General features: G+C 35.4%; 2 protein-coding genes across 4 annotated transcripts in view; one reads left to right on the top strand and one right to left on the bottom strand.

The window, feature by feature from the left end:
* The first annotated feature begins 41 nt into the window (after window positions 1-41).
* Window positions 42-20,786, top strand: PPWD1 (peptidylprolyl isomerase domain and WD repeat containing 1). Of its 2 annotated transcripts, none has more exons than XM_060635673.3 (11): window positions 42-266; window positions 5,190-5,292; window positions 5,996-6,096; window positions 6,237-6,357; window positions 8,161-8,608; window positions 12,332-12,522; window positions 13,375-13,564; window positions 15,836-16,017; window positions 17,889-17,970; window positions 19,108-19,290; window positions 20,324-20,786. In XM_060635673.3, exons 1-11 carry the CDS (start codon window positions 71-73, stop codon window positions 20,465-20,467), a joined length of 1,941 nt encoding a protein of 646 aa, XP_060491656.1. In that variant the 5' UTR covers window positions 42-70; the 3' UTR covers window positions 20,468-20,786. The 2 variants fall into 2 exon arrangements, with proteins under 2 accessions (XP_060491656.1, XP_060491657.1); XM_060635674.3 differs by having other exon boundaries at window positions 242-349.
* A 2,244-nt stretch (window positions 20,787-23,030) lies between these two features.
* TRIM23 (tripartite motif containing 23) overlaps window positions 23,031-26,824 on the bottom strand; it is a 36,444-nt gene continuing 32,650 nt past the window's right edge. The window contains exon 11 of one of the 2 annotated variants that reach the window (XM_078449418.1): window positions 23,031-25,343. In XM_078449418.1, the coding sequence (XP_078305544.1) occupies window positions 25,164-25,343 (180 nt within the window). In that variant the 3' untranslated portion in view covers window positions 23,031-25,163. The remainder of the gene's footprint in view (window positions 25,344-26,824) is intronic. The other variant, XM_078449425.1, reaches the window with a different exon arrangement.

Raw genomic sequence — 26,824 nt, 5'->3', positions numbered from 1 at the left:
AGGCTGCGCCGCTTTGCGGATTGGTAGGGGAGCTGTGTCGTGTCGCGCCTTGTTTGACAACTCTGGCAATATGGCGTCGGAAGGTGGTAGCGATTCACAGCTGAGAAGAAGAAGGCGCCGGGACACGGGGGAGCCGGAAAAAACGGAACTCGGCGAAAGAGAGCTGACAGTAGTTGTGGCTGTGGCCCAAGAGAACGAAGAGGAAAACGAAGAGCGCTGGGTTGGGCCCTTACCTGTAGAGGCGACATTGGCCAAGAAGAGGAAAGGTAGCTACAGCGATAGACACAGGGCGAGTTGGAATCTGCGTCCCCAGACTGGGAAATTTCAAACCAGACTCAAAAATCAGATGGTGTGTGCTTGCGGGATTTTATGCCCTCAGAACAGAGGGTCAGCTTCTGTTTTCTGGTCATTCTCTACTAGCACGTTCTCCCCGAAATAATGATTTGGGCTGAGTACAGCGTCTTTTTGCTACTATCTAACAATGTTAGTCACAGATGTGTTATAGGAACGTGTTCTAATAGATGCTAAAGCTAACTTATACTCACTACCTATTATGTGCTAAGCGCCTCTCATTTAACCCCTATAGCGGGCGCATTAGGTTGGAATTTCTGTCTCCGATTTATTAAACGTCAAAGAGTCCAGTTCTCTTGAAAGCTTTTATTTCAGGAGTGCACTTAGTCTCTTGGGGCACGCGGGGACCGAGGGCGAGATGGCGGTGCCTATTTAGAATCGTAAAGAGTAGGTAAAGATCATTTTAATCCTGTCTCTTCCAATAATGAGTTTCTGACCTAGGAAAGTTACAGAAGTTTACTGGGTAACAAATTTTTCATCTAAAACCCGCGGTCTGTGGTTTTCAAACCACACGCAGGAGATGCCAAGACTTGAAGTATTTTCCAACTTTCGTGGAATAGTGACCAAATTTTATTAAATAAAAAGGGTAGGGAAGGAAGTTTTTCTTATTTTCATAAGTTGTTCTATAAAATGTCTTCCTTGGTGTAAAACCATTAAAATACGATTTTTCTGAAAGGTCAAATCTTACTTTATCACTCTCTCTGCTTCAAACTCTTCAGTGATTTCTCATTTTAAAAACAAAGTCCAAACTTCCTATCATGGCATACAAGTTCCTTCACGATGTGATCTCTCCTTACCTCACCAGCACATTTCCATTGCTTCTGCTTCCTAACCCTGTCTTCCTTAGGCTGTACTCTAGCCATGTTAAAACACTTGAGAATGGGGTATGCTCTTTTTCTTCTTTGGATGCCTGCCAGGGTATGGTGTATACCTGAAATAATTTTCCACACTCCTTTTCCGGTGGCTAACTGTTGTCCAACTTGAGCACTCATCTCCAAATATCGCCTCCTCTGGGAAGCCTGTCGTTTCTCCAGTGTGGGCTGGGTTTCTAAAGAACACTGATCATAACTCCGAGGTAATTTTGAACACCTGAGTTTACAGGTAGCTTTCAAATTTTATGTATCCAAATTTTGAAGAAGCTACTTTTTTGAACATTGTACATTGACACCTGTAAAGTGTTTGGTAGCTTTCAAATTTTATGTATCCAAATTTTGAAGAAGCTAGTTTTTTGAACATTGTATATTGACACCCGTAAAGTGTTATCTTTTTTACAGTTAGGTCTTTTTGTTAAATGTTTCCATAGCAACTTCTTCATTGCACTTGCTGCATTTTATAATTGTGTATTAAGTCTGTGATTGATTAATATTTGTCACCACTGCTAAGACTGTAAGCTTATAAGAGCAAAGACCATTACTGCTTTGCTCCACTGCTTTGCACGTAGCAAGTGTTCAATAAGTATTTATTGAATGAATGAACATTACAAAGTTAATGCTCTTATAGTTGTAATAGAATATGTTTGCATATCCTTTTTTATGGAAACATAAAAAATATCAAAGTGCTGATATTAGTATTAAGAGACAAAAATCTTACAAACTTAATACAATTGAGACAGATACAGCAATAATTAGGTGTGAAAATGTTTATAATTAAGTAGATGCTTATTGTATTTAAGCCAGTCAATAGTGTATTCAGTTTGAAGAAAAAAACTGAAATTTATAATTTTTTAATGTTTCTTTATTTTTGAGAGAGCGGGGGAGGGGCATAGAGAGATGGAGACCCAGAATCCAAAGCAGGCTCCAGGCTCTGAGCTGTCAGCAGAGAGCCTGATGTGCTTGAATGTACTCACTGTGAGATCATGACCTGAGCCAAAGTCAGATGCTTAAGTGACTGAGCCACCCAGGCACCCTGAAAAAAACTGAAATTTAAAAACATGTCTGAAATGTTAGGGGCGCCTGGATGGCTCGGTCGGTTGGGCATTCAACTTCGGCTCAGGTAATGATCTTGCAGTTTGTGAGTTCGAGCCCCGCATCGGGCTCTGTGCTAACAGCTCAGAGCCTGGAGCCTCATTCAAATTCTGTGTCTCCTCCTCTCTCTGCCCCTCCCATGCTCATGCTCTGCCTGTCTCTATCTCTCAATAATAAATAAACATTAAAAAATTTTTTTAAATAATTAAAAATTTAAAAATAAAAACATGTATGAAATGTTAGAAAAATAATCATTGAAGATTTTGTCTAAAAAGGAGTTTGAGGCACCTGGCTGGCTCAGTCACTAGAGCATAATAAAATTTATTAATTTAAAAAAAAAATTTTTTAATGTCTATTTTTGAGGCAGAGAGAGAGACAGACCAATCGTGAATGGGGGAGAGACAGAGAGAGAGGGAGACAGAATTTGAAGCAGGCTGCAGGCTCTGAGCTGTCAGCAGAGAGCCCACCGTGAGGATCGAGCTCACAAACTGCGAAATACTGACCCAAGTGAGATCATGCCCCAAGCCGAAGTAGGATGCTTAACCGACTGAGCCATTGAGGCGCCACCGCAAAAAATTTTTTTAATAAAAAGACGGGAGTGTGGCATGCGTTTAGCTTTCTAGAAAAAGAGCTATCCTCTTTAACATGTTCTTTGGACGCTAGACTTTTCTATGCATTTTCAGAAAGACATTATAAATTGTTATATGACACTACCTTTAATTAACCAAATGGTTTCTCAAAGGTAGGAACTATGTGTTCCACTTCTTTATGTCCATGTGCCTTATAACCTATTTTGTTTTCAGTAAATACCTGCTCAAGTAAACTAACAAACAGCAAAAGGAATGTGTATCAGTATTATATTAGCTGCATAAAAGAAGTCCCAAAGTAAACAGTCTAGGATTGGTATGGAGGCTTCAAAAGGACCTAGGCTTTTTCCAGTTTTCTGCCCTAACATCACTAAGATATGGCCCTCGTCTTTGTCCTGAGTGGTTATTAGAATCAGTTCTCTTATCCCAGTTCCCAAGTATAGGACTGAGAAAGGGAATAATGGAATACTTTTGAAGGAGACTTCTTGACTGTCACATAACACTTACACTTCTATTTCATTGGCACATGGTCACACCTAACTCTGGAGAAGATGAGAAAGGTCGTCTTATAGCTGACTGTCATTTTGCACATATAAAGATGGTGGTTCTGTTATTAAAAATGAAGGGAAAGGAGTTCATTGGGCACAGCTTTGACTCTGCTATACAATAGTTATGAAAAACTATTTAACATCTCATTATGTTTAATGTAGGAAATTTTTTTTTTTATGTTTATTTATTTCTGAGACAGAGACAGCATGAGCAGGGGAGGGACAGAGAGAGACGGAGACACAGAATCCAAAGCAGGCTCCAGGCTCTGAGCTGTCAGCACAGAGCCCGACGCGGGGCTCGAACTCACAAACTGTGAGATCATGACCTGAGCCGAAGTCAGTCGCTCAACCGACTGAGCCACCCAGGCGCCCTGGAAATTTTTTTTTGAGAGAGATCATGTGTGCTTTCAGAAGGAGAGAGAGAATCCCAGGCAGGCTCCACACTCGTTGTGGAGCCGAATGTGGAGCTCAGTCCCACAACTGTGAGATCATGACCTGAGCTAAAATCAAGAGTTGGTCACTTAGCCAACTGAGCTACCCAGGCTCTGCTCTAGCAACTTTTTGTAGGCATGTTTGGCCTTTGTTGGATTATTTTATTAGATACACATATAATGTCAATTTATGCTAGTAATATGGTTCATAGGTCTTGTAACAAAATATCTCCTCAGATTAACACTTTTTCAAATGTTTTGCCCCTGGTAAAAGTTGAGAAGTCCAGGATTTTCTCAGCTCTAAAAATCTATTTAGTATTTTATCATGTTTATCTGCTTCAACCCCACTACTAGTGACCTCAAAGAGGATTAGTGTCTTAAAGATAAACACCCATAGGTGGCCACTGGTCTCTTGTTAATTATTTAAATTAGAACTAATAATTGGCTCTCCTAATGGTTAGAAAGATGGTTGTGATACTTTCATGAAACTTTTTAAGGTTTGGGGTTTTTTTTTTTTTTTTTCAATGTTTATTTGTTTTTGAGAGAGAGGGACAGCACAAGCGGGGGAGGGACAGAGAGAGAAAGGAAGATACAGAACCTGAAGCAGGCTCCAGGCTCTGAGCTGTCATCTCAGAGTCCAACATGAAGCTCAAACCCACCATCCGTGAGATCATGACCTGAGACGAAGTTGGACGCTTAACCGACTGAGCCACCCAGGAACCCCAAAGTTTTTCTTTTTTAATGGAACCTTAATATTAAGCCAGAATCACTCAGTTAAGTTCTGAGGGCAGTTAAGCATCTGTACAATACCTGAGAACCTGTCATGACTAAATAATAACAGTGCTGTTCACTACTATGAAATACATAACAGACTGGATTTTTTTTTCATTACGTGTGAATTGAGAGAAATGTAATAAGATATAGAAGAAAATAGAAAATAGAATTTTTTTTTTTTTGAGAGCGAAGGAGTGGCAGAGGGAGACAGAAGTGGGACTCACCCAAAGTTGGCCTCGTGTTAACCCGAAGTGGGGTTCATGTTCACCCGAAGTGGGCCATAAGCTCACCCAAAGCAGTGCTCAAGCTCACCCGAAGAGGGCTTGTGTTCCCTCGAAGCAGAGCTTGAGCTCACCTAATATGGACTCTAACTCATGAACCGTGAGATCATGACCTGAGCCAAAGTCAGATGCTTAACGACTGAGCCACCCAGGTGCCCAACAGAAAATAGAATGTAGAAAACTCTTACAGAAAATGCAAAATAGTATATAGTTGCAGTTTAAAATAAATTTTTCTTTACTTTTTTTCCCTCAGTTCTAGAGTTTGAAAGAGTCTATCTTGAAAATCTCCCCAGTGCATCTATGTATGAGCGCAGTTACATGCATAGAGATGTTATCACCCATGTGGTATGCACCAAGTAAGTCTCACACATCTTTTTTTGTTTTTTTCTGAAAAATTTATTTTATAAAAATGCTTCAGTTTTGAAGATGATTTGTAAAAGTATCTTTAGGATACCATGGATTTCTATTTAATGCCACTGATTCTATAATAATTTAAGTTAAATGAAGTCCTACATATTCTTTCCAATTTCCTACAAGGAATGCATTCAAGGTAATATCAATACCGTAGGTATTCAGATGGTTTCTATTTTTATACACCCTAAAGGGGAGACTATTCTGTACAAAATCTTTCTAATACTTAACAAGACACCTTGGATACGATACAAAACAAATGTACATTGGTTATTTATCACCTTTTGAAGATGAGTACGTTTTCCATGTGAAAAGACTGCCTACAGGGTGATTTTACGATTAACGGGCTGTAAGGTCTACTGAAATTCCTGGTGAAATTTCTTTTTTTTTTAATGTCAAGTCCTAGCACATCTCTGATCCTAGCTCTTGGGGTTAAAGTTAGTGCCACATCAACTATTATGATATCCAGGAAAGAACTACAAAATTTGCCATTTTCAATCTACCCTCATATGGTGGTCTTTATAAAGAAAGCTTAAAATAAAAATATTTTGAAAGAGCCAAAGATTCTCAGTGAATGATTGCTTTGGGGGTACTAAATAACTCATAGATCTGCTTTACAAATTAACTTTTACAATTTTATGTATGCAGGACAGACTTTATTATTACTGCCAGTCATGATGGACATGTTAAGTTCTGGAAAAAAATAGAAGAGGGAATTGAATTTGTTAAACATTTTCGTAGTCACCTGGGTAAGAATTTCACTGTGTGTGTGTGTGAGTCTTAAATTGTATTGGTTAAAGTTTCTTTTAAAATGTTTTTTTTTTTTTCTTTGAATCATGCATATCTGTTTCATTGGTATTTATTAGAATGTTTTGATTTATTTAAATAGGAGTTATTGAGAGTATTGCAGTTAGCTCTGAGGGAGCATTGTTCTGTTCTGTGGGTGATGATAAAGCAATGAAGGTGTTTGATGTAGTGAACTTTGACATGATCAATATGCTGAAGCTTGGGTGAGTCTTTTTTAAAGTATATACTTTTTAACTTAGTGAAATAATTTTTAAACTGTCACCATTTTGTAGATATTTCTAAACAGAATGTATTGCCATTGCCAGCTGTGCTTTTGAATTTTGCTTAGGAAAAGTAGATAGGAATCCTTATTATGATGCTCTTTGGAGGCTTCTGCTGTTTTTATTGTTGTTGTTGTTAATCACAGCAGAAATTTTTAAATAGCATCATCACAAGGATTCATTATATCCATTTAACATTACTTAATAAAATAATGAGGATCCATCATGTCTAATTTGCTGGTACTTAGAATTAATCTCCTTGCTTTGCTTATTTCAGTAATATGTATTGTGTCTTATAAGGCTTATGTACATTTTGGAATTGAGGTGATTCGTTGGTAACTTTAAACTTTAAAGTATATTGATATCCACACCATGTGGTTGAACTACAGAAATGAGATGAATACTTTGTTTTAAGCATGTCTTTCTTAAGATATCATACTGAATTTATATACGTCTAAATGAATGTCACCTTGAAAATCTAGCATTGTCAAAAATAGTCTTAGGACTTGTCTTAGTTCAGACTGCCTTTACAAAAGACCATAGGCTGAGTGGCTTAACCAAAGGAAATTTATTTTCTCAGAGTTCCAGAGGCTGGAAAGTGCAAGACCAGGATTCCAGTAGGGTTTGATTTGTGGTGAGGGCTCTCTTTGGGGACAGGATGTAAGGAGGAATGGTATCTTCCTCTTTCCCTTCTGTGGAATTAGGGCCCCACATTTATGACGTCATTCAACCTTAATTACCTCCTAATTATCTCCAGATCAATCACCTTGGGTAACTGCAACATATGAATGGTGGGGGGACAAGAACAACAGTTCATTACATAGCAGTACTTCTTTTGGAATTTCCTTCAAAATCAGTTGATGAGCCACTAAAGGATATTAGTCTCATTACTTATGGTCAGAACTTATTTTTTACTACAAATAGAAATATATATTGGTTATCTTGTCTTATTCCCTGCTTTGTTTACCTACACTTTAGCTGTTTTTACAAATTAAATCTATTCTTAAATGTTGGGGATATTATTTAAGTTTTGGTAGGGATATTATTTAAGTTTTGGTAGAAATTCTAAAAGAAGAGTTCCAGAAGTTTTGAGCATCAGCACCAACATTGGAATAACTGTAACTTCTTTAACTGACTGCTTAGAAGGAGACAACACTCATTTGAGTGTGTAAGTTTGGTATTTTGGTTAAATCTGTCCCAGGTTAAATCTGTCCCAGTTCTTTTGTACTTTGTTTATCAGGTAGCATGTTCAAACTTTATAGTTGTAAGATTAAGTCACTAATAATGAAAATGTGATATCAAAATGTTTTCCTTTTGATCATAGTCATAACTAAAATATTTTGATTTTAAACATTTCAAGAATGAGTTTATCAAGTATACTGTTAGATATGAACCTATTTAAAAATAAGTTAAAAATAGACTGATACCTAGAGATCCAAAAGGCAATGCCCTGGAATATTTTAAGGCCCTGGTCTGATTAGGTTTTCTTATCTATCCAAAAGAAGTAAATGATCTGCTGTAGGAAGTTTTCTATGTGGTCTGATAAATCCTCAGAAGTTATTACCATTAGATTAATGAGGTCAGAAAGGGAAAACTAGTTGTTCCTCCCCAGTTTCTATTTCTGCTACTTTAGAGCAAGGAATCCGAAACTAACTAAATCATTGGCCAGGACATTGTTCTGGTGGTGAGAGTGGATAATGATGCTTACTTGTTGTATTAACTTCTTTTTTCCCCTCACTATTTTAGCTATTTTCCTGGACAATGTGAGTGGATCTATTGCCCAGGGGATGCCATATCTTCAGTTGCTGCTTCTGAGAAGAGCACAGGAAAAATTTTCATTTATGATGGTCGAGGAGATAACCAGCCGCTTCATATTTTTGACAAGCTCCATACATCACCTCTTACTCAGATACGGCTGAATGCAGTTTATAAAGCAATAGTGTCTTCTGATAAATCTGGAATGATTGAATACTGGACTGGGCCTCCTCATGAATATAAGTTCCCCAAAAATGTGAACTGGGAATATAAAACTGACACCGATTTGTATGAGTTTGCCAAGTGCAAGGCTTATCCAACCAGCATATGTTTTTCACCTGATGGGAAGAAAATAGCTACTATTGGTTCTGATAGAAAAGTTAGAATTTTCAGATTTTTAACTGGAAAACTCATGAGAGTCTTTGATGAATCACTAAGTGTAAGTGCAATATAAGTTTAATGGGAATTTCCTTTTCTGAGTGTCTTTATTTTGTGCAATTCCTAAAAGATATTTTTTCTGGATATAGATATTTACATTGATGGTTATTTTCTCTTAGCACATTGAAGATATTATTGATCTGTCTGCTCTCTTGCAGTGTTCTTGAAAACTCTTTTCCCAGGGTTTATGATGTGATATCTTCTGAGCCAATCATCCTTCTTTTGTGTGGCTTTTTCTCTGTTCACTCCTGCCTATTCATATGACTACTCCCAAATTGATTTCTCCATCTTACTATTGTGAATACACATGGTGCCATTTGTTTTGTTTTGTTTTGTTTTGCTGTCTTCATGAATGGCACCAATATCCATTTACTTGCATAAGCCACAAACCTGCGTCATCCTTAACTTCTTAACTCTTTTTCCTTACCCTCTATTTAATTCATCATGAATCCTGTCAATTTTAGTTTCTAAATATGCTTAAAATCTATCCCTTTCTTTTCAGCATAGCTGTCATTACCCTAGCTCATGATCTTTTGCCTGGATTGTCTCATGGCCTACTGCCTATATTCGGGCTTCCTCCTAATCAGTTATCCACACTGCATCCAGAGCAAATTTTTTAAGTGCATATTTGATCATTTCATTCTTTGAACCTCTTAGTGACTTCTTATTGTTCTTTGAATCAAGACCGAAGTCATAGCCTGCCTTATTGTGGCCTTTGCCTACCACTCTAGCCTACTGTCACTCACTTTTCTATCTGCCTCTTAACACTAGCCATTTACGCCTTATTTCAGTTTCTTGAACATGTCTTCCACCACAGGGCCTTTGCCTATGCTGTTCCTGCTGCCTGGTGTCACCCCTCCTCTGTTCTTTCCATTACCTGTTGAACTTAAGCTTCAAATCTCATTTAAAGTCACTTCCTGTGGGAATTCACTATTTGTCTAACCTAGGACAACTTTTTTTTTATGTGACTGAATATCACTCTGTTTATTTTCTCTTAGACCATTTGACTTGGTCTTATTTTTGATTACTACATATCAACCCCTAGTAGACTAAACTCTATGTGATCTATGCTCCCTTATCTGTTTTGGCTCATGTTTGTATCTCCAGCACTAACAACAATATGTGACACATAATTACTGCTAACAAGAATTTGTTAAAGCATGTAGTTGTAGAATAAGACTTTCTATCCATGCAAAGTTAACAGTTTTTTGTGGAAATTGGGTCTGATCACCTGTTTCCCTCAAGTGTTCTCTAACTGCTAATGGTATGTTGAATCCTCTGAGAGTCTGTGGGTTGAACCTTCTTCATAGCAGTACTGTTTATTGTATAATAATTCTACATTGTTGGTAGTAACCAGTTTAGATTCCTTGCATTAAGGTCTTAAATTCTGTTACTCTTCTTAGTGACACTCTTGTTTGGTGGCAAGTGGCTTTAAGTTGGGTGGATTATCTACCTGAAGTAATATGAATCCAGACACATGTGAAGATCTGGTTGTTAGATCATCCTCCTGACTCATTTTCCTTTTGGAAGAGAACAGCTTTCCACTCTACTTTGAAGAATAGGAGAAAACTGTGATGTTTTCTTCATTAATGGCAGCTGGTAACTAGATATTAGTTCAACTTAAATATAACTTAAAGGCCTTTTACCAACTTGCAGCTCTCTGAAGATTCCTCAGCAAAAGAAATATTTAAGAACACAGTCTCTGGATATTAATTTCTTAACACGAATACTCTGTTTCTTCATTATTGACTTCAACAAGTGTTGAGGGCTGAAATAAGATGAGGTCAGTAGTAAAGCTTATGACAGAAGTGAGATTCAAAATGAGAGATTGTCCAAACAACAACAACAACAACAACAACTAAAACAAATGCCGAGTAAATTAATTAGAATGATAGTGGGTAGTAAATCAGTGGAATCTCACAGTTAATGAGATATGCATATGGTTACACAGTTGTGTATCACAGAGGCCCTGCTATTAAGGCTAGAATACTGTAAAAAGATACTGCTGTATTTATCAGGTTGGATTAACATTTATGAAATACTTGCACGCAGGCAGACAACCGTCTACAAACTTTAAGTCATGAAAATGAATCTAATCTAGTAAAATAATCAGGGGTCCCTCTCTATAAAAATGCTAGGCTATTTCTAGCATATGAATAAACAAGTAGTCTCAGAGACTGGAGATAAGAAAACCTAATGACCAACAGGCTTTTTTTCTGTCCTGTAAGACCCTTGCTTCATGTTGTTCCCTAATGCATATACCTCCTTTTGTTTTTATGGAGTTGTGTACATTGTTGTTCTTTCCATATCTAGAAAAATGGGATTTCCAGTTAACACAAGCATGAAAATAAGTAGACTGGACATAAGCTTGGCTTCTTTTTATCTCCAGTGGAGACCTGCTGTTGAATTCTGCTGTTTGATTCCCTAAATGTCTGGAAACGAAAGATCTTAATGGGGGAGAAGCTTATAGTGTGATAATACATAGTAATTGAGATGTGACCTTATCTGAAAATTGTGTTAAATATCTGAAGAAAAGAAAACCAAATAAGCTACAGAGCATTTATAAAAATATTCATCTACTGTAAATGACATTTGCCTAATGATAATCTGTGTTGGGTTCTCTATAAAAATAACTTGAAACATTTTCTAAAATATCATGAAATTGTTATAAATTAGTGAAATAATAAGAGTTCATTCAATAAAAATTGAGTGCTTGTTATATCATGTCAGGTCCATGATCCTTTTACAGGGACCTTGCACTCTGTAGTTACAGTGTCCAGTGTAGTAGCCACTAGCCACATGTTGCTGTTGAGTGCTTGAAATGTGGCTAGTCCAAATTGAGACAGGATGAAATTATAAAATACAGGATTTCAAATACTTAATATAAAAAAAAATAGAATATAATTTATCTCAAATTTTTTTAAGATTTTATTTTAAGTAACCTCTGTACCCATCATGGGGCTCAAACCTACAACCCTGAGATCAAGAGACACATGTTCCACAGACTGAGCCAGCCAGGTGCTTCTATCTCAATTTTTAAGTATTGAGTAAAGTTTAAATGATTATATTTTGGATATATGGGGCATAAAACCTTATTGAGACTAATTTCACCTGTTTCTTTTACTTTAAGTAGCTACTAGGTAATTTAAAATTACATGCTTGGTTTGCATTATCTTCCTATTGGAAAGTACTAGTTTGTGGCATTTATTTATTTATTTATTTATTTATTTATTTATTTATGAGAGAGCACAGTAGAGGAGGGGCGGGGGGGGGGGGGAGAGAGAGAGAGAGAGAGAGAGAGAGAGAGAATCTTAGGAAGGCTCCACACCCAGCATGGAGCCCTACATGGAGCCAGATGTGGAGCTCAATCTCCTAACTATGAGATCATAACCTGAGCTGAAATCAAGAGTCCGACGCTTACCCAACTGAGCCACCCAGGTGTCCCTATTCTGTGGCTTATAAAAGGCAGCAGATACCTTTTTTCTGTACAGAAGACAGTAGTTACATTAACTTTTTTTTTTTTATTAAGAAGAAGCAGTTAGTGTAAATACTATTATTTTACGATTGAACTTACTAATGTCTTTTTATTTCCTGCGTATGGAATTTAGAATCCTCTTTAAGGTAACCTATAAGTACACAAATTTTCAGTGGCTTTTAATGTGTACTGTGCTTCTATTTAAATTCTCATTCCCTTTATCACATAGCTTTTTTGTTTACTCCCTAGATGTTTACTGAACTGCAGCAGATGAGGCAACAGCTACCCGACATGGAATTTGGCCGACGAATGGCTGTTGAACGTGAGTTGGAGAAGGTGGATGCAGTAAGATTAATTAACATAGTCTTTGATGAAACTGGACACTTCGTGCTATATGGAACAATGCTAGGCATTAAAGTTATAAATGTAGAAACAAACCGGTAAGCTTTAATAAGATGTTTTTTAAAAGTGCATTCATTTATGGGGGACCATTTCCTCTTTCAGGGAAACAAAGGGAGTTTTGTTTGTTCCAAGACAAGTGGAATGGTCCCAAATGTCTAAACTTAACCAAATGTTTTGACTGGATTTTTTGTGGTCTTTTGGTTGTTTATAATCTTATGTAAAAAGTTTCCACTCATGTTTGTAAAAGAAATGGAAAAAAAGATATGCATAGTTTCAAGGTTGTTTTTTTGTTTTTTTTTTTTTTTAACAAGTTTCAATCTCTCTTTTGCTTATTGATTTAAATTAGCCTGGTTCATATTAAATGTTGCCAAATATTTTAACCACAGAATTCAGCATTACATCCTGCTAGACATAAAATCAGAAGTTAAAATGCATGAAACCACAATAAGCCTTTTGTGCAAACAGTCCATTTGGTTTTAGTACAAAATAGCTACAATCAGATACTAACACTGAATGTAAATGAAAAGAACTTAAAAGTATATTTTAAAGAGAAAAAAATGTAGGTCTGTACATTCTCACATAGAAACAAATTTATATTGTAGTTCTTCACAGTATAGAATCTTTGAAGGCTTGCAAAAAGATTAAGATAATAGGGATAGGTTAAAATTATGCATGAATGATTGTGTTTTGTTTTTTTTTTAACCAGAAAATTCCATCCAATTTAAAATAACTCTTTCTGGGGAAGGGGGTAGAGAAACACTTTTTAAAAAACTTTTAGTAATTTTATACAAAGGTAAAGGATAGTTGATTTCTAGATTTTATCTATAAAATTTTTATAATTGGAATTAATCGTGGTATTTTACTGTATAAAACATTGTTGTATTTTCCAGGTGTGTGCGCATCTTAGGCAAGCAGGAAAATATTAGAGTGATGCAGTTGGCTCTGTTCCAGGGAATAGCCAAAAAACATCGTGCTGCAACTACTATAGAAATGAAAGCTTCTGAAAATCCTGTTCTTCAAAATATTCAAGCTGACCCAACAATAGTTTGTACATCTTTTAAAAAGAATAGATTTTACATGGTATGCGGAAATACTAGGAAATAGGCCTTAATTCTTCCAGTTTGGTTGGAGATTTATTTTCTTAGGTTGTGCTTTCAACTGAAGAGAATGTTGGCAATAATAGCATGCTTTCTAAACAACCAGAATACCATCTTAAAACATTAATATTGCATAATTTTTAACTAGGACTCGATTTTGTACTGATTTCCCTCCTGTTTTGAAAAATCTTCGACCTGGCTTCTACAACTATTTATGTTGTCTAAGATGTAAGGAAGTAAGTGGTTATGGTAATAATTGCATCCAAAATAGCTTTTGCTATGGGGTTTTAAAAGTTCTAAAAAACATTATTTTTCATCTTTTGTTCTTAATTTATCTTCCCTGAACTTGCACACTTGCTTCTCTAAGCACATTTCTTTTTTTACCTTTTAACTCTCTTGTAATGGTGCTACCTTAAAAGTTTATATTCCTGACAATTTTTTTTTCCCTAGAGAACTACAAGTACTTTACATGTTAACTAAGACTGGGCTCAGAATCAAACTGTCTAAACTATCTAGGAGTAGCCGTGTCCTAACTGTTGAACCAAGCAGAAAAATCTAAAGTGTAGAGACCTCTGCCCTACCATTCTGTCCTTCACACTGCAGTCAGAGACTGAGTCCCAAATTTGGTTATTTGCCTAAAATCCTTTAATGGCTCCTCAACTATCTATATTAGCTGGCTCTTCTACCTATCTTTCTTCATTTTTTAGTTCATTTGCTACTCTGACTGAACTTGATCCTGTTTGCAATAGCTGAGTGTTGTTTTTTTACCTCAAGGCATTTACACAGGCTGTTCCTTCTGCCAATCACATACCTGTCCCCAGTTCCTACTTATATCAGTTCCTACTTGGAAACCTTCTCTTGACATCAAGTCTGAGTTACATCTGCCTGGTTGTGCTCTATGTGTCACAGTTTTTGGAATAGTTTACTTTCTCTCTTTCTTTTTTTTTTTTTTTAAATATCTGTAATACTGTCATCTCCTCCTTAAGGTAATATAAAATCCTCAAATACAGGGCATTATATTTTCTTCACTGTTCACAGGTTTGTTAAAGTGTGTGGCTCATTCTAGTATACTGATTCTTTTCATCTGATATCTTGTAAGTAGCTGTGATGCTATTCAGGTTGCCAGCATTTGATTAATGTAGGAAATAGCAGTTCATCCCAAACAAGCTTTTAACCAAAAAATGGATACATTCTTTTAAGATGAAAATTTTATGTAGAACTTTCAAAGTCATTGCTACAAAAAATAATACTGGTTACAGGGAAATAGTTTTTCTTGTTTTTACCTGTAATTTAACTGTTTTGAAGGTAAAAGCTAACTCTTGATATACACTAAAAACATACTAATTTTCTATCCTCTTTATCAAAAAACTAATAGATTATTCTCTTCCCCTAAAGTTTACTTTTATGTTGATTAAATCACATGTGTTGTTAACATTGAAGAAAAAAAGTTACTATGCATCTTTATACAGCTAACATGTTCATAAAATTATCTTTCATTTTATTAGACATACATATTCGTAAGCAAAAGTAGAATGGTACATACATATATGTAAATTTTTTATCTCTTTTCAAATCAATATCAAAATATGACAAAATATGAACTTTGGTAGTTCAATATGTGAGCTAAATTAAAATACCTATTTAAAAATTCATACAAATCAATCATACAACTGATAATGTCTGTCATTCCTTTGAAAAATGGAGAATAAGATGATAAGTCATCTAGCACTATTAGGCACTATTCTCCAAGCATTTTATATCCCTTCATTGAATCTTCACAATAGGTACGATTTTGAGGTAGTTATCCCCATTTATGAATGAGGAAATGGAAGAAATGAATTTATTTTGCCAAAATCATGTAACTAGTAAGTAGCAGAATGGAATTCAAACCCAGGCAAGCTAAATAGTGAAAAGTAAGCACTGGTTGACAGGTTAGAACATACTAGCGGGCAGAGGCAGAAAACTACCTCAAATAAAAGCGCATCTTGTTCAGTGTGCACCCAAAAAGAAATTAAATCCCATTTGAAACCATACACCTTCACTGCATGGATTGTTGTTATGTTAGGCAAGTGTAAAAATAATTTAACTGTATTACACATCCTGTGATAGGAAGTGATTGCTGCAGTAAGGACTTATTCTGATGTGAATTCTTACTTTGCTCAAATACCATAGATAGAAATGAAATTTTACTGTTGATAACATTTTAACCAGATGAAAAATTTAATTCATTCACTCTCTTTAATTTTCCTCTGAGTTTACCAAACGAGAACCAGAAGATACAAAAAGTGCAGATTCTGACAGAGATGTTTTTAATGAGAAACCTTCTAAAGAAGAAGTCATGGCAGCTACTCAAGCTGAAGGACCTAAACGTGTTTCAGATAGTGCCATTATCCACACAAGCATGGGAGACATTCATATCAAACTTTTTCCTGTTGAGTATGTACTGTCTTTTGTCTGAAATGAACATCAATGTAAATGTGTTTATTGGAAGAAACTGTGCAACTTAAAATTGCTATTTCAACTTGAGGAATTTTATTTTTTATTTATTTAAAAAAAATTTTTAAATGTTTTTATTCATTTTTTGAGAGACAGAGACAGACCATGAGTGGGAGAAGGACAGAAAGAGAGGGAGACACAGAATTTGAAGTAGGTGGGGCTCGAACCCATGAACCATGAGATCATGATCTGAGCCAAAGTCGGCCACTTAACCGACTTAGCCACCCAGGCGCCCCTCAACTTGAGGAATTTTAAAGAACTGAAGGGTTTGAAAAGAATGTCTGTCTTTAGCTTTCTGATAACTGTTCCTCTAGAAAATGGGGATATTTTATATATATATATATATATATATATATATATATATATATACACACACACACACACACACACACACACACACACTCTTCACAGGTTTATTATTATGCATACAAAACAAATGGCTATGAAAGTGCTGAATGTAAACTATAAAATGGTTTATAAATGGATAGTAACATCAACTGTGCATCCCATCTATATTTTGTGGCTCATTTGTTATAACTGGCTTTACCCTCAAAGCAAATCTTTAAGGGGAGGATAATTCCTTTTCCTCCTTACATTTCTTAGACCTCCACTACTACTTCTTTAGTTCTTTCTATAGGTTTTGACAATTCCAACAAGGGGCATCTGAGTGGCTCGTTCAATTGAGTGTTCAACTCGATTTTCAGTCAGGTCATGATCCCCGCTCAGGTCATGATCCCAGAATCATGGGATTGAGCCCCATGTTGGGCTCTGCACTGCCTAAGATTCTCTGTCTCTTCCTCTACCCCTCTCCCCTGCTTGTGCTCTCTCTAATATAAATAAATAAATACATACATACATACATATATACATACATACATACATACATAATTGATCAATCAATCCAACAAAAAATGTACTGAAAAAAGCAGAAAGGAATTCTGGACAGTTTAAAAGTTTGCAAGATGAACATGCAATGCCAAATCCAATAGAATATCTTTGGCTATTCTTGATCCAAAGAGTGACATCTTTGGGGCGCCTGGGTGACTCAGTCACTTGAGCATCCAACTGTTGATTTTGGCTCAGGTCATGATCCCAGGGTCATGGGGGTGAGCCCCGCGTCAGGCTCCTTGCTGAATGTGGAGCCTGCTTGGAATTCTCTCTCCCTCTGCCCCTCTCCACTTCTGTCTGTCTCCAAAAAAATGAAAACGAAAAACAGAGTGACATCTTTTACAACCCCTTTTACTTAAAAGTACTTCTTTATTTTGTATATGAGTGTTTTAAATGTTTTAAATGCTGTAACATGAGATTAAATCATCACATGAGATTAGTTAACATTTAGAAAGCTTCATACTTTTGAGTGTGTGATTGTCATTTAAAGTTGATTAGATTTAGGAGATACCATTTGAGAGAGAGCAGGTCCTTGGTTAGGAAGTGTGTCAGTGTACCATAACGCTGTTTTTGTAAGAAAATTATCTTTCCCAGGAACTGAACCTACTATATGCAGTGAATATACATATCTTACGGTGCTGTAGCTGTACTTTTTTTAACTGCTAAATGACTTTGAAATTTAAATACTGTCAAACTCAAATATAATAAGCATTCTTTATCTAAAGATAATATATTAAACAATATTAATATACTGTGGCTTATGTGATCTTTCATCTCTTCTGTCCTGAGATGAGAAGAGGTTATGGAAAAAGACTGTCCTGAAACATTCAGAAGGTATTGCAGGTATCAGTAGAAAGCAGAACTGCAAAGAACTATATTAAGATGCTCTGAATGGATTTCATATTTTTAACATATCTTACTAGGTGCCCTAAGACAGTGGAAAACTTCTGTGTTCATAGCAGAAACGGCTATTATAATGGGCATACATTTCACCGTATAATTAAGGTAAGTTATACAAAATTTATATGACTTCAGGAATAGTGTGTTTTGCATAACCAGAGGTTTAAACACAAGGAATCTTCCTGTCTCACAATTATCAGTTTATTAAAAAGGAATAGGAAAAATGGGACTTTCTAAGCCAAAAGAAGAATGGATAGTCATGAATATCAGATCTGGAATAAATGCAGGAACAGTAACATGGTACCTTTTTAGAAGCACTGCACCAGTATTTTGTCAGCAGCTAAACCCAAGGGTCAGACACAGAGTAAAGGGCATGCTGAGATAAAACCAATAGTTAAAGCTACTCATACCTAGTGACTAAATAAGGTCTAGATCTAGAAAATAAGATTTTAAATAATAGAAAAGACATCATGCTACTTAATCTTTGAGAACCACCATTAATACCTGAAGAGCAGCACGAACTTGTCCCAGGATTTTGTTGAGCATTGTTCCATAAAATGGATGGGGCAGTAGTGTAGTTCTTGGTTACTGATAGGTTCAGAAATGGCAGGAGAAATGACAGGAGGAATAATCAGATTTGGGGGGTTCTGAAAGAATTAGAAAAATGACTCACCAGGCAATCCAGAATTTTAGGGAAAGGGAAGAGAGAAGAGTGGGGCAATTATATAAAACCTTATACACTCTACAGATCTAAAACTTATTTACAATATTAATTGGTTTTAATTGCATTATTGGGAAAGATAGTACATGACTATTCATGAGGAGACCTTTGCAGTTTTGTTTCAGTAACTGAAATAAGGTTGTGTTTAAGCAGTGGAAATACATCATCTAAAGTATAACTTACTAAGGTTTTAATAAAATCACTTGATAGAGTGACTATTAAGAAAAGGGGTGCCTGCATGGCTCAGTCAGTTAAACATCCAACTCTTGATTTTGGCTCAGGTCATGAGCTCACACTTCATGGATTGGAGCCCCACATCAGGCTCTGTGCTGACGGTGTGGAGCCTGTTTGGGATCTCCCTCTCTCTCCGCCCCTCCCCCACTGGTGCATTCTCTCTGAAACTTAAAAAAAAAAAAAAAAAAAAGATTTTACTGAATATAAAACACACTTAAACATAAAATTCCAAAACGTACATATAGAAAAGTACAGTGTAATATGTTTTTTGTATACTTCCTCTTAAGGGCTTCATGATTCAAACAGGAGATCCAACAGGTACTGGTATGGGAGGAGAAAGCATATGGGGAGGAGAATTTGAAGATGAGTTTCATTCAACATTACGACATGACAGACCATATACACTCAGCATGGCCAATGCTGGATCAAATACTAACGGATCCCAGTTTTTTATAACAGTAGTACCAACGGTAAGTAGAACAGCATTGTCTATAAGCTGTCATATAAACTGTAAGTTGTCATAGGTTATGATCTAAGAATGAATTCAGTAAAAGAGAGCTGCATTATTCTCTACTATTATTTATTTCTGCCAGCATATAAAAAATGAAACAGTTTAGATGAGAAAATGTAAAATTACCTAACAAATCAGATTTTGCTTTGTAAAACAATACTTGCATAACTCAGGACTCTGGAGTTTAAGTCACCTTGCCACTACTAATTGTACAATAGAAAACAAATTATTTCACTTCTGGGCCTGTTTCCTTTAGAAGGGGGGGGGGATTAGAGTATATTAATTCTCAAAATTTTTAAGACATTTTTTTCTATATTTTAACATCTCTGATATCAGAATGCAACTTATATTGCGACATACAGTATAAGAATATTGAGCTCTATTGCTGTGCAGTTACACAACATTATAAAAATTATTATACTTTATTTTTTGGAATTAAGCACCACATAATGAAGAAAAATATAACTACTACCCATCAGGCACAAAGTAATATTCACAATAGTTCTAGTATCACTATACCCAGTTTTAAAAAACAGATGACTATACAAACAGTGCGACATGATCAACTTGCCAAAGGTCAAGTAAGTAGCAGAGCGAACATTTGAATTCCCATCTCTCTACTACAAAAGCACATGCTACTTAAACAATTCCAAACAATTCCTGCCTCTTTTGCAGGTCTGATTCCTACAGAGAACTTTTAAAGCCTTAGCCAGTATTCTTTAAGCCATGCAAAGAAACTTACCTTTAGCAAACATCTTTCAGGTCCATTTGGTCTGAAAGATGCAGCTAATTAAACATTATATTATGCTGTTATATTTTTTCAGATAAACATGGAAATCACTCTTAAAAGCTGCTAGATGAAATTAACTGTATATATTTTTATTAAATTAAAAATGAAGCATAAGTTTAAATTCTCTGTAATTTTCTTACCCAGAGGGTGTAATTTAAGAAATCTGGGTTTACCAAGATTTTCCGTTTCTCCTTCAATGCAGCCTTGGCTTGATAATAAGCACACAGTGTTTGGACGAGTGACTAAAGGAATGGAAGTTGTACAGAGGATCTCCAATGTCAAAGTCAATCCCAAAACAGATAAGCCCTATGAGGATGTCAGCATCATAAATATTACTGTCAAGTAAAATAAGGTTTGTTTCATTGTATGTGTAAATAGAAATACATGTATATTAAACACAGGGTTATTTTACACAGGAAGCTCTTAGAACTTGCTGAACATCCAAATCATGTTTCAAGTATGCAATATTATGTTTTTATATTTTTCATTAAAGGACCTTTTTTAAAACCCTGCCTTTCATTTTTCTCACAATATTTCTTATCCTAGGAGGTGATAAACTGAAATTGGACTAAATCTGGGCAAATCGCACTCGTATGTAATTTCTCATGAGACTCAAAAACCATATTAAATAGAGTTGTATGCATTAATATATATTACTATATTAATATATGCCACATAATCTGCCCTCATGTTTCTTTAGATCCACTAAGAAAGGGTATCAGAATCTGATAGTAATATACCACTTCCTTTGTTTTCTTAGGTTTGTGTTTCATGCCAAATAGTTTTGCCTTTTAATCATTGTTAAAAATAGTAAGCAGGGGTAAGTAAAACTTCAGTAAATAAATAAGAAGTAGTTTATTAAAGATTTAGAAATAACTTATCCTCTAGTTGCAATGTTAAGTCACATTTAAATGAGTATTATAGCTAGTATTTAAATTTAAGAATCTGAATAAATGAATATTAGTCCTTGGTTTTATATGCAGGTTCATTTATTATTTACACATTATTTTCCTAATGTAGCTAAATCCCAATTTTCTGTCCTGAAGTTAATAGTATCTTTTTTTACATTACTAAATACTCCATCAAGAAAGTATATATTAAGTAAAACTTTTAACAGCTAATGGAGCATTTAGTAGAAATTTGAGCAATAAAACAGTGTAAGTTCAAAGACTTCTATTGATTTCATTTTTTCTTCCCTTACCCTCCTGACTTCATAACTTTTTTTTTCATTTTTTTTTTAACATTTATTTTTTGAGAGAGAGACAGCATGAGTGGGGGAGGGGCACAGAGAGAGAGGGAGTCAAATTCTGAAGCAGTCTCCAGGCTCTGAACTTAGAGCACAGAGCTCAACGCAGGGCTCAAGACACCTGAACTGCAAGATCATGACCTAAGCCAAAGTCAGATGCTTAACCACCTGAGCCACCCAGTCATCCCCTGACTTCAGAGCTGTTAAGAACCACTGCTTCTAGGGGCCCCTGTGTGGTTCAGTCAATCAAGCATCTGACTTCTGCTCTGGTCATGGTCTTGCTGGAGTTTGAGCCCTCTAACAGGCTCTGTGCTGACAGCTCAGAGCCTGAGGCCTGCTTCAGATCCTGTGTCTGCCCCTCTCCTGCTTGTGCTCTTTCTCTCTCTCTAAAAAAATAAATAAAATAAAAATAAATTTAAAAAATAAAAAAAGAAACACTGCTTCTAGTTTCCAGAGAGACTCTTCAAAAAGTTAAAGAAGAACACCTCAACAGACATATTTAGGGAATTCACATTCTTTTTTTCCTTTTCTTTTTTTTAAGTTTATTTATTTTGAGAGAGAGAGAAAACACAAGCAGGGGAGGGGCAATGACCGTGGGAGAGAGAATCCCAGGCAGGTTCCTCACTGTCAGCACAGAGCCTGATGCAGGGTTCCATCCCACAAACCATGAGGTCATGACTTGAACCGAAATCAACATTTGGATGCCTAACTGACTGAGCCACCCAGGAGCCCCGGGAATTCACATTCTTACATTTAAATCTAAACTTAAACTTTTCCTTCTATTGATAAGCAGGCTACTTCCTTTATCCATTTTGTACTACAAACTTGTGAGATGAAGAATGTGCCAAGTTGTGCTACTTCAACATTATGTCCTCCTTTTATAAAGTAGAACTTAGACATAAAATGACTTTTCATTGTGACATTTATCTTTTCTTCCTATTTTCTGTGTCTAGACATCTCCCTAGCAATTTAATTAATCATTGCTGAAAACTTATTCCTAAATTTTTGATAATACTGCCACCAAGTGGTGATGATACCCCAAGCCCCCCAGAAATAGTATTTTGCCTTAAGTGCAAATCATATTTGATTAATCAATATTGCCATTCCCTGTCACAAGTTTAACATAATCAGTAGACCTAAAAACATATCTTCCTAGAAGTCTTTTTTAAACCATATTTTAAATTATTAGCAGGATACCATCTGATACATTCGTCCTCTTCATTATTTTTTTAGGGAAAATGAACGATCTTCCTTTTTACCACTTTGCAAATTGAAAGGTACCTCAATGATACATAAAATGTCTTTTAGTAAATTAGTTCATAGGCTACGGCTAAGTTTTCACAGCCATTTTCTAAAACAGTTATTTAAAATTTAAAAGGCAGGAGTTTCACTTTAATGCAAAATTGTACTTCTCCTTTCAAGACACTATCTATAATACTCATTTTAAGTCAGACTTACCTTGCAACTACAGAATAAATTATTTCTAAATCTTTAATAAACTACAACTCAAATTTCACATGCAAGTCAATCCTATTCCATTTTGTTTTCTTTTTCTTAACCACAGCACAAATTACTTTTTTAATTGGTTACTAGCTATACTCTATTACTAGATAGATGGTACATGAAACAGAATTTTTGAAATAATGATAGGACTTCTTTAAAATGATTTTAACATTTTATTGCTGCCTATATGTAATGCAAATAATGGCTTCTGGTGATAATAAAGCATTCCGGAATTATACACCAGGGCTACACACTTGTAAAACCTGCTTTACATAAACCATACAATAATATTTAGGCTTAATACAGAAATTCAGAGCTAGGAGGCAAATCCGAATAGACTGTACTTAAAACATCTCTCTCATTATTAAATTTGACATTTCCCAGAGGGAACTAGCAGAATCTTAACTAATGATCAGTGAAAGAATACAACCACAAATAGTCATAAGGGCCTGAGAAAAATATTTCTTAAAAAAAAAAAATCACACACAAACACTATTATGTACATTATACTCAGGTCTAAGCACATATTTTACATTGCGTTTAATAATATGCTAAGAATGTGAATTACAAAGTTTAGCAAAATTGGTGAAATAAACTTAATAATTTACAAGAAAAACATGTTTACATGTTAGTGTTAGACTTTTTTTTTTTTTTTTTTCAATTACCTAGTAGAGAAAACAGTTCAAGGGCTCACAGGCAAATGTTAACACATTTTTTTATTTTTCACAGTTATTGTAATCAAATATTAAATAATTTAATTCGTAAGTATTACTTATGTGCACAAATTACACTTGTAACAGCATGACTTTTACTTGAAAAATAAAGGATGAAATATTTACTTATTTACACAGTGCCCATAACACTGATGGACTTTTTTTCCTAACGCTTTGTTTTCTAAAAGTTATGCTGTTTATTTTAAACAAACAAAAGTACATTTGAAGAGACGGAACCAAAACAGTGCCACCTAAGACCCACATCTCCTAGCAGTTGAACTAATAAGACAGGATTCAACTTCATCTATAAGGATGAAGAGCATTTAATAAAAAATAAAAATCCAATCTAGCGATGTTTAAATGTAAATCCTACTGCCATAATAAGTGAGTATCCTTAAAAAAATGAAAAACAGTAAAAAGCAGAAAATTTTAAAACTTTTACAACACTGCATAATAAATGTGATGTAAACTATCTGAACATTTCTTATCCTTTCTTAGACATATTCTTTCTCAAATAACTTTTCAAAGCCTTATGAAGAGCCTTGATAACATTTTGTCAAGATAAATGCATTTATTTTGGGAAAGCACTTAACGTAACTGATTCTCCACTGCTTAAATGCCTTGTCTAAAGATAAATGTAGTTTTCTGCATTTCTACTTCTGTCTTTTACTTAAAGCCAACCCTGGCTCTATGTGTAACTTAACTACATTTTACCTATAATCATTCCCACTAAGGATGCAATATTATTTTTAAAAGGAACTCTACTAACTACTTTAAACATGTTGAAAAAACAGAAGGACCAATTTAGAGCTGTGACCTAGGAAATAATATAACCAGGTTCAACCCTGGAAATGGGTCTTTCATAAGTGAAGATTAACTACAACATAACTGATTTTCACAGTTTTATTATTGTTCTTCAGTTTAATACTAATCTGACAGCCGTACCTAGTTAGATAGCATTTCATCTGACTCAGTGGGTTTTATACAAAAGGGCTTAGGAGAAAGTTTTAATAAAACACTATAAAATACTAATTTTATGTAGTTTATAGTTCTTAGCATTAAAAGTGTTGTTATATTGAACATAAAAGTAAAGTAATCCTATTACCCAAAGATGCAGTTTGGATTCTATTTCATTAAGTCACTGGTGTTTTGCTATTAAACACTGCCAAAATCCAGTGAAAAGGCAAGTTAAAGCAGCTATGTTTTATTTGCTTTACAAAGTTTGCATTAGGCACTCAGTTGGCTATTCTTTTTTCACTGAAACAATAAACCTTCACTTACCCTTTCTCTGTGACTACTTCTTTCCCAACAAAGGGATCACATATAATGTGAAAAACTTAAATAACAAATGTATGTTTTAAAACATGTATATTTAAGAAGTCCCTATTTAATGCAATTTAATCTGTTCAGTCAAATGTTTAAGAGTAACTTTTTTCAAAGCCATATTGTACTGAATTCCCCAACCAAGATTCATTTTAAATATACACCCTAAATAAACTATCTTTGAGATGTAGAATTTCTTATATTATGTGCAAAATAACTCTTAACCACAAAAGTTTAAATAACTGCTCCATTTAAAATCAAGCAACATCCAATACTCCAGCAGCCACAAGTTGCCGTGAAAGCCAATCCAACCCTTCGTACAGTCCCATACCACTTCGAGCATCACAGCCCTGAATATACCAGCTACGGCCACAGCACAATTTATGCAGACTAAGTTGTTCAGTGATCTCTTCTACTGACAGAGCTCCAGCAACATCCTGAAAGATATACACATATCAGAAATTTTTTAATAATCAGCCCATCAAAATTCTCATTTTTCCAATTATTACTATTTATATAGAATTCCATTGGTGCCATTCTAACAGAAGCCTAAAGTTAAAACCTAGATTCACCTTTCAATAATTATTCAATGATTAATAAGTAGAGAGAAAAGTTCTGATGAAGGTCATTTATAGTACAGTAAGAATAGCCTTACAGTGAAATCAGTAAAGGCCATGCAGCCTGAATGAAAGCTACTGCCTGAGTCATAAGGCATCAACTTAAAAGAGGCATCAACTTAAAAGAGAAAGATTAACATGTGTATCACCAAAATGTCTTAAGTACAGAATTCATACAATGAACAGTTATTAAACTCCCACTCCAATTACTCCTGAACATCCCTACTTCCCAAAAGCAACCATGTTATAATCTCTTTTATATTTTTCCATATAAGTTCTATGCACATTCATGCAAATAAACATAAACAGAAACATACTTTAGTTTTTTTGTTTTTAATACACACCTTGAGGATAGGTATCTTTCCATTAGCTGGATAAGCAGACTTCTACATTGTATGTAGACTATCTACATACATCTGCAACATTATCTGTGAAATAACTTTAGGATATCTGTCTGCGGAATACATTACTAGAGGTCGAATTACAAGGTAAAAGGGCACATGCAACTAAAATTTTGACAGGTATGGTACTGCCAAAATGCCCTCCAAGAAAATGTCTCCATTTAATAACTACAGCAACAGTATCTGTGAGTCTGAAGATTATCAAACATTTTTATCGTTAACAATGTAAGTGGAAAAGGGTATTTAACGTTGCCTTATTTATGTTTTTAAAATTTAAAAAAAAATTTTTTTTTAACGTTTATTTATTTTTGAGACAGAGACAAAGCATGAATGGGGGAGGGTCAGCGAGAGGGAGACACAGAATCTGAAACAGGCTCCAGGCTCTGAGCTGTCAGCACAGAGCCCGACGCAGGGCTCGAACTCACGGACCGCGAGATCATGACCTGAGCCGAAGTCGGCCGCTTAACCAACTGAGCCACCCAGGCGCCCCTTAAAATTTTTTTTAAATGTTTATTTACTTTTGAGATAGAGCCAGAAAGTGTGGGGGAGGGGCAGAGAGAGAGGGAGAAACAGAATATTGAGCAGGCTCCAGGCTCTGAGCTGTCAACTCACCCCGGGCTTGAACTCAAACTGTGAGATCATGACCTGATCCAAGATCAGACGCTTAACCACCCAGGGGCCCCTGCATGTTTTTAATAGTAAGTAAAGCAAAGTGTATCTGTTCTTAATACTTCATCTTTTTATTTATTAAGAGGAAAATCCTTTATTCTTCATCCTACCCTTTGCCCTTCTATTGACCTTGAAAGCATTCTCATCCTCCTACAAGCATAGCTCAAGATCTAGGAATCAGCAGCTTCTCCCTGTCCTTCACCTTTCCCCATTCAGTCATCAAATTCTAAC

The sequence above is a fragment of the Panthera onca genome, chromosome A1, assembly GCF_046562875.1.
Source record: "Panthera onca isolate mPanOnc1 chromosome A1, mPanOnc1 haplotype 2, whole genome shotgun sequence".
Classification (NCBI taxonomy): Eukaryota; Metazoa; Chordata; class Mammalia; order Carnivora; family Felidae; genus Panthera; species Panthera onca.
Note: the sequence above shows the minus strand (reverse complement) of the source record. Positions and strands in the feature narration are given on the sequence as shown.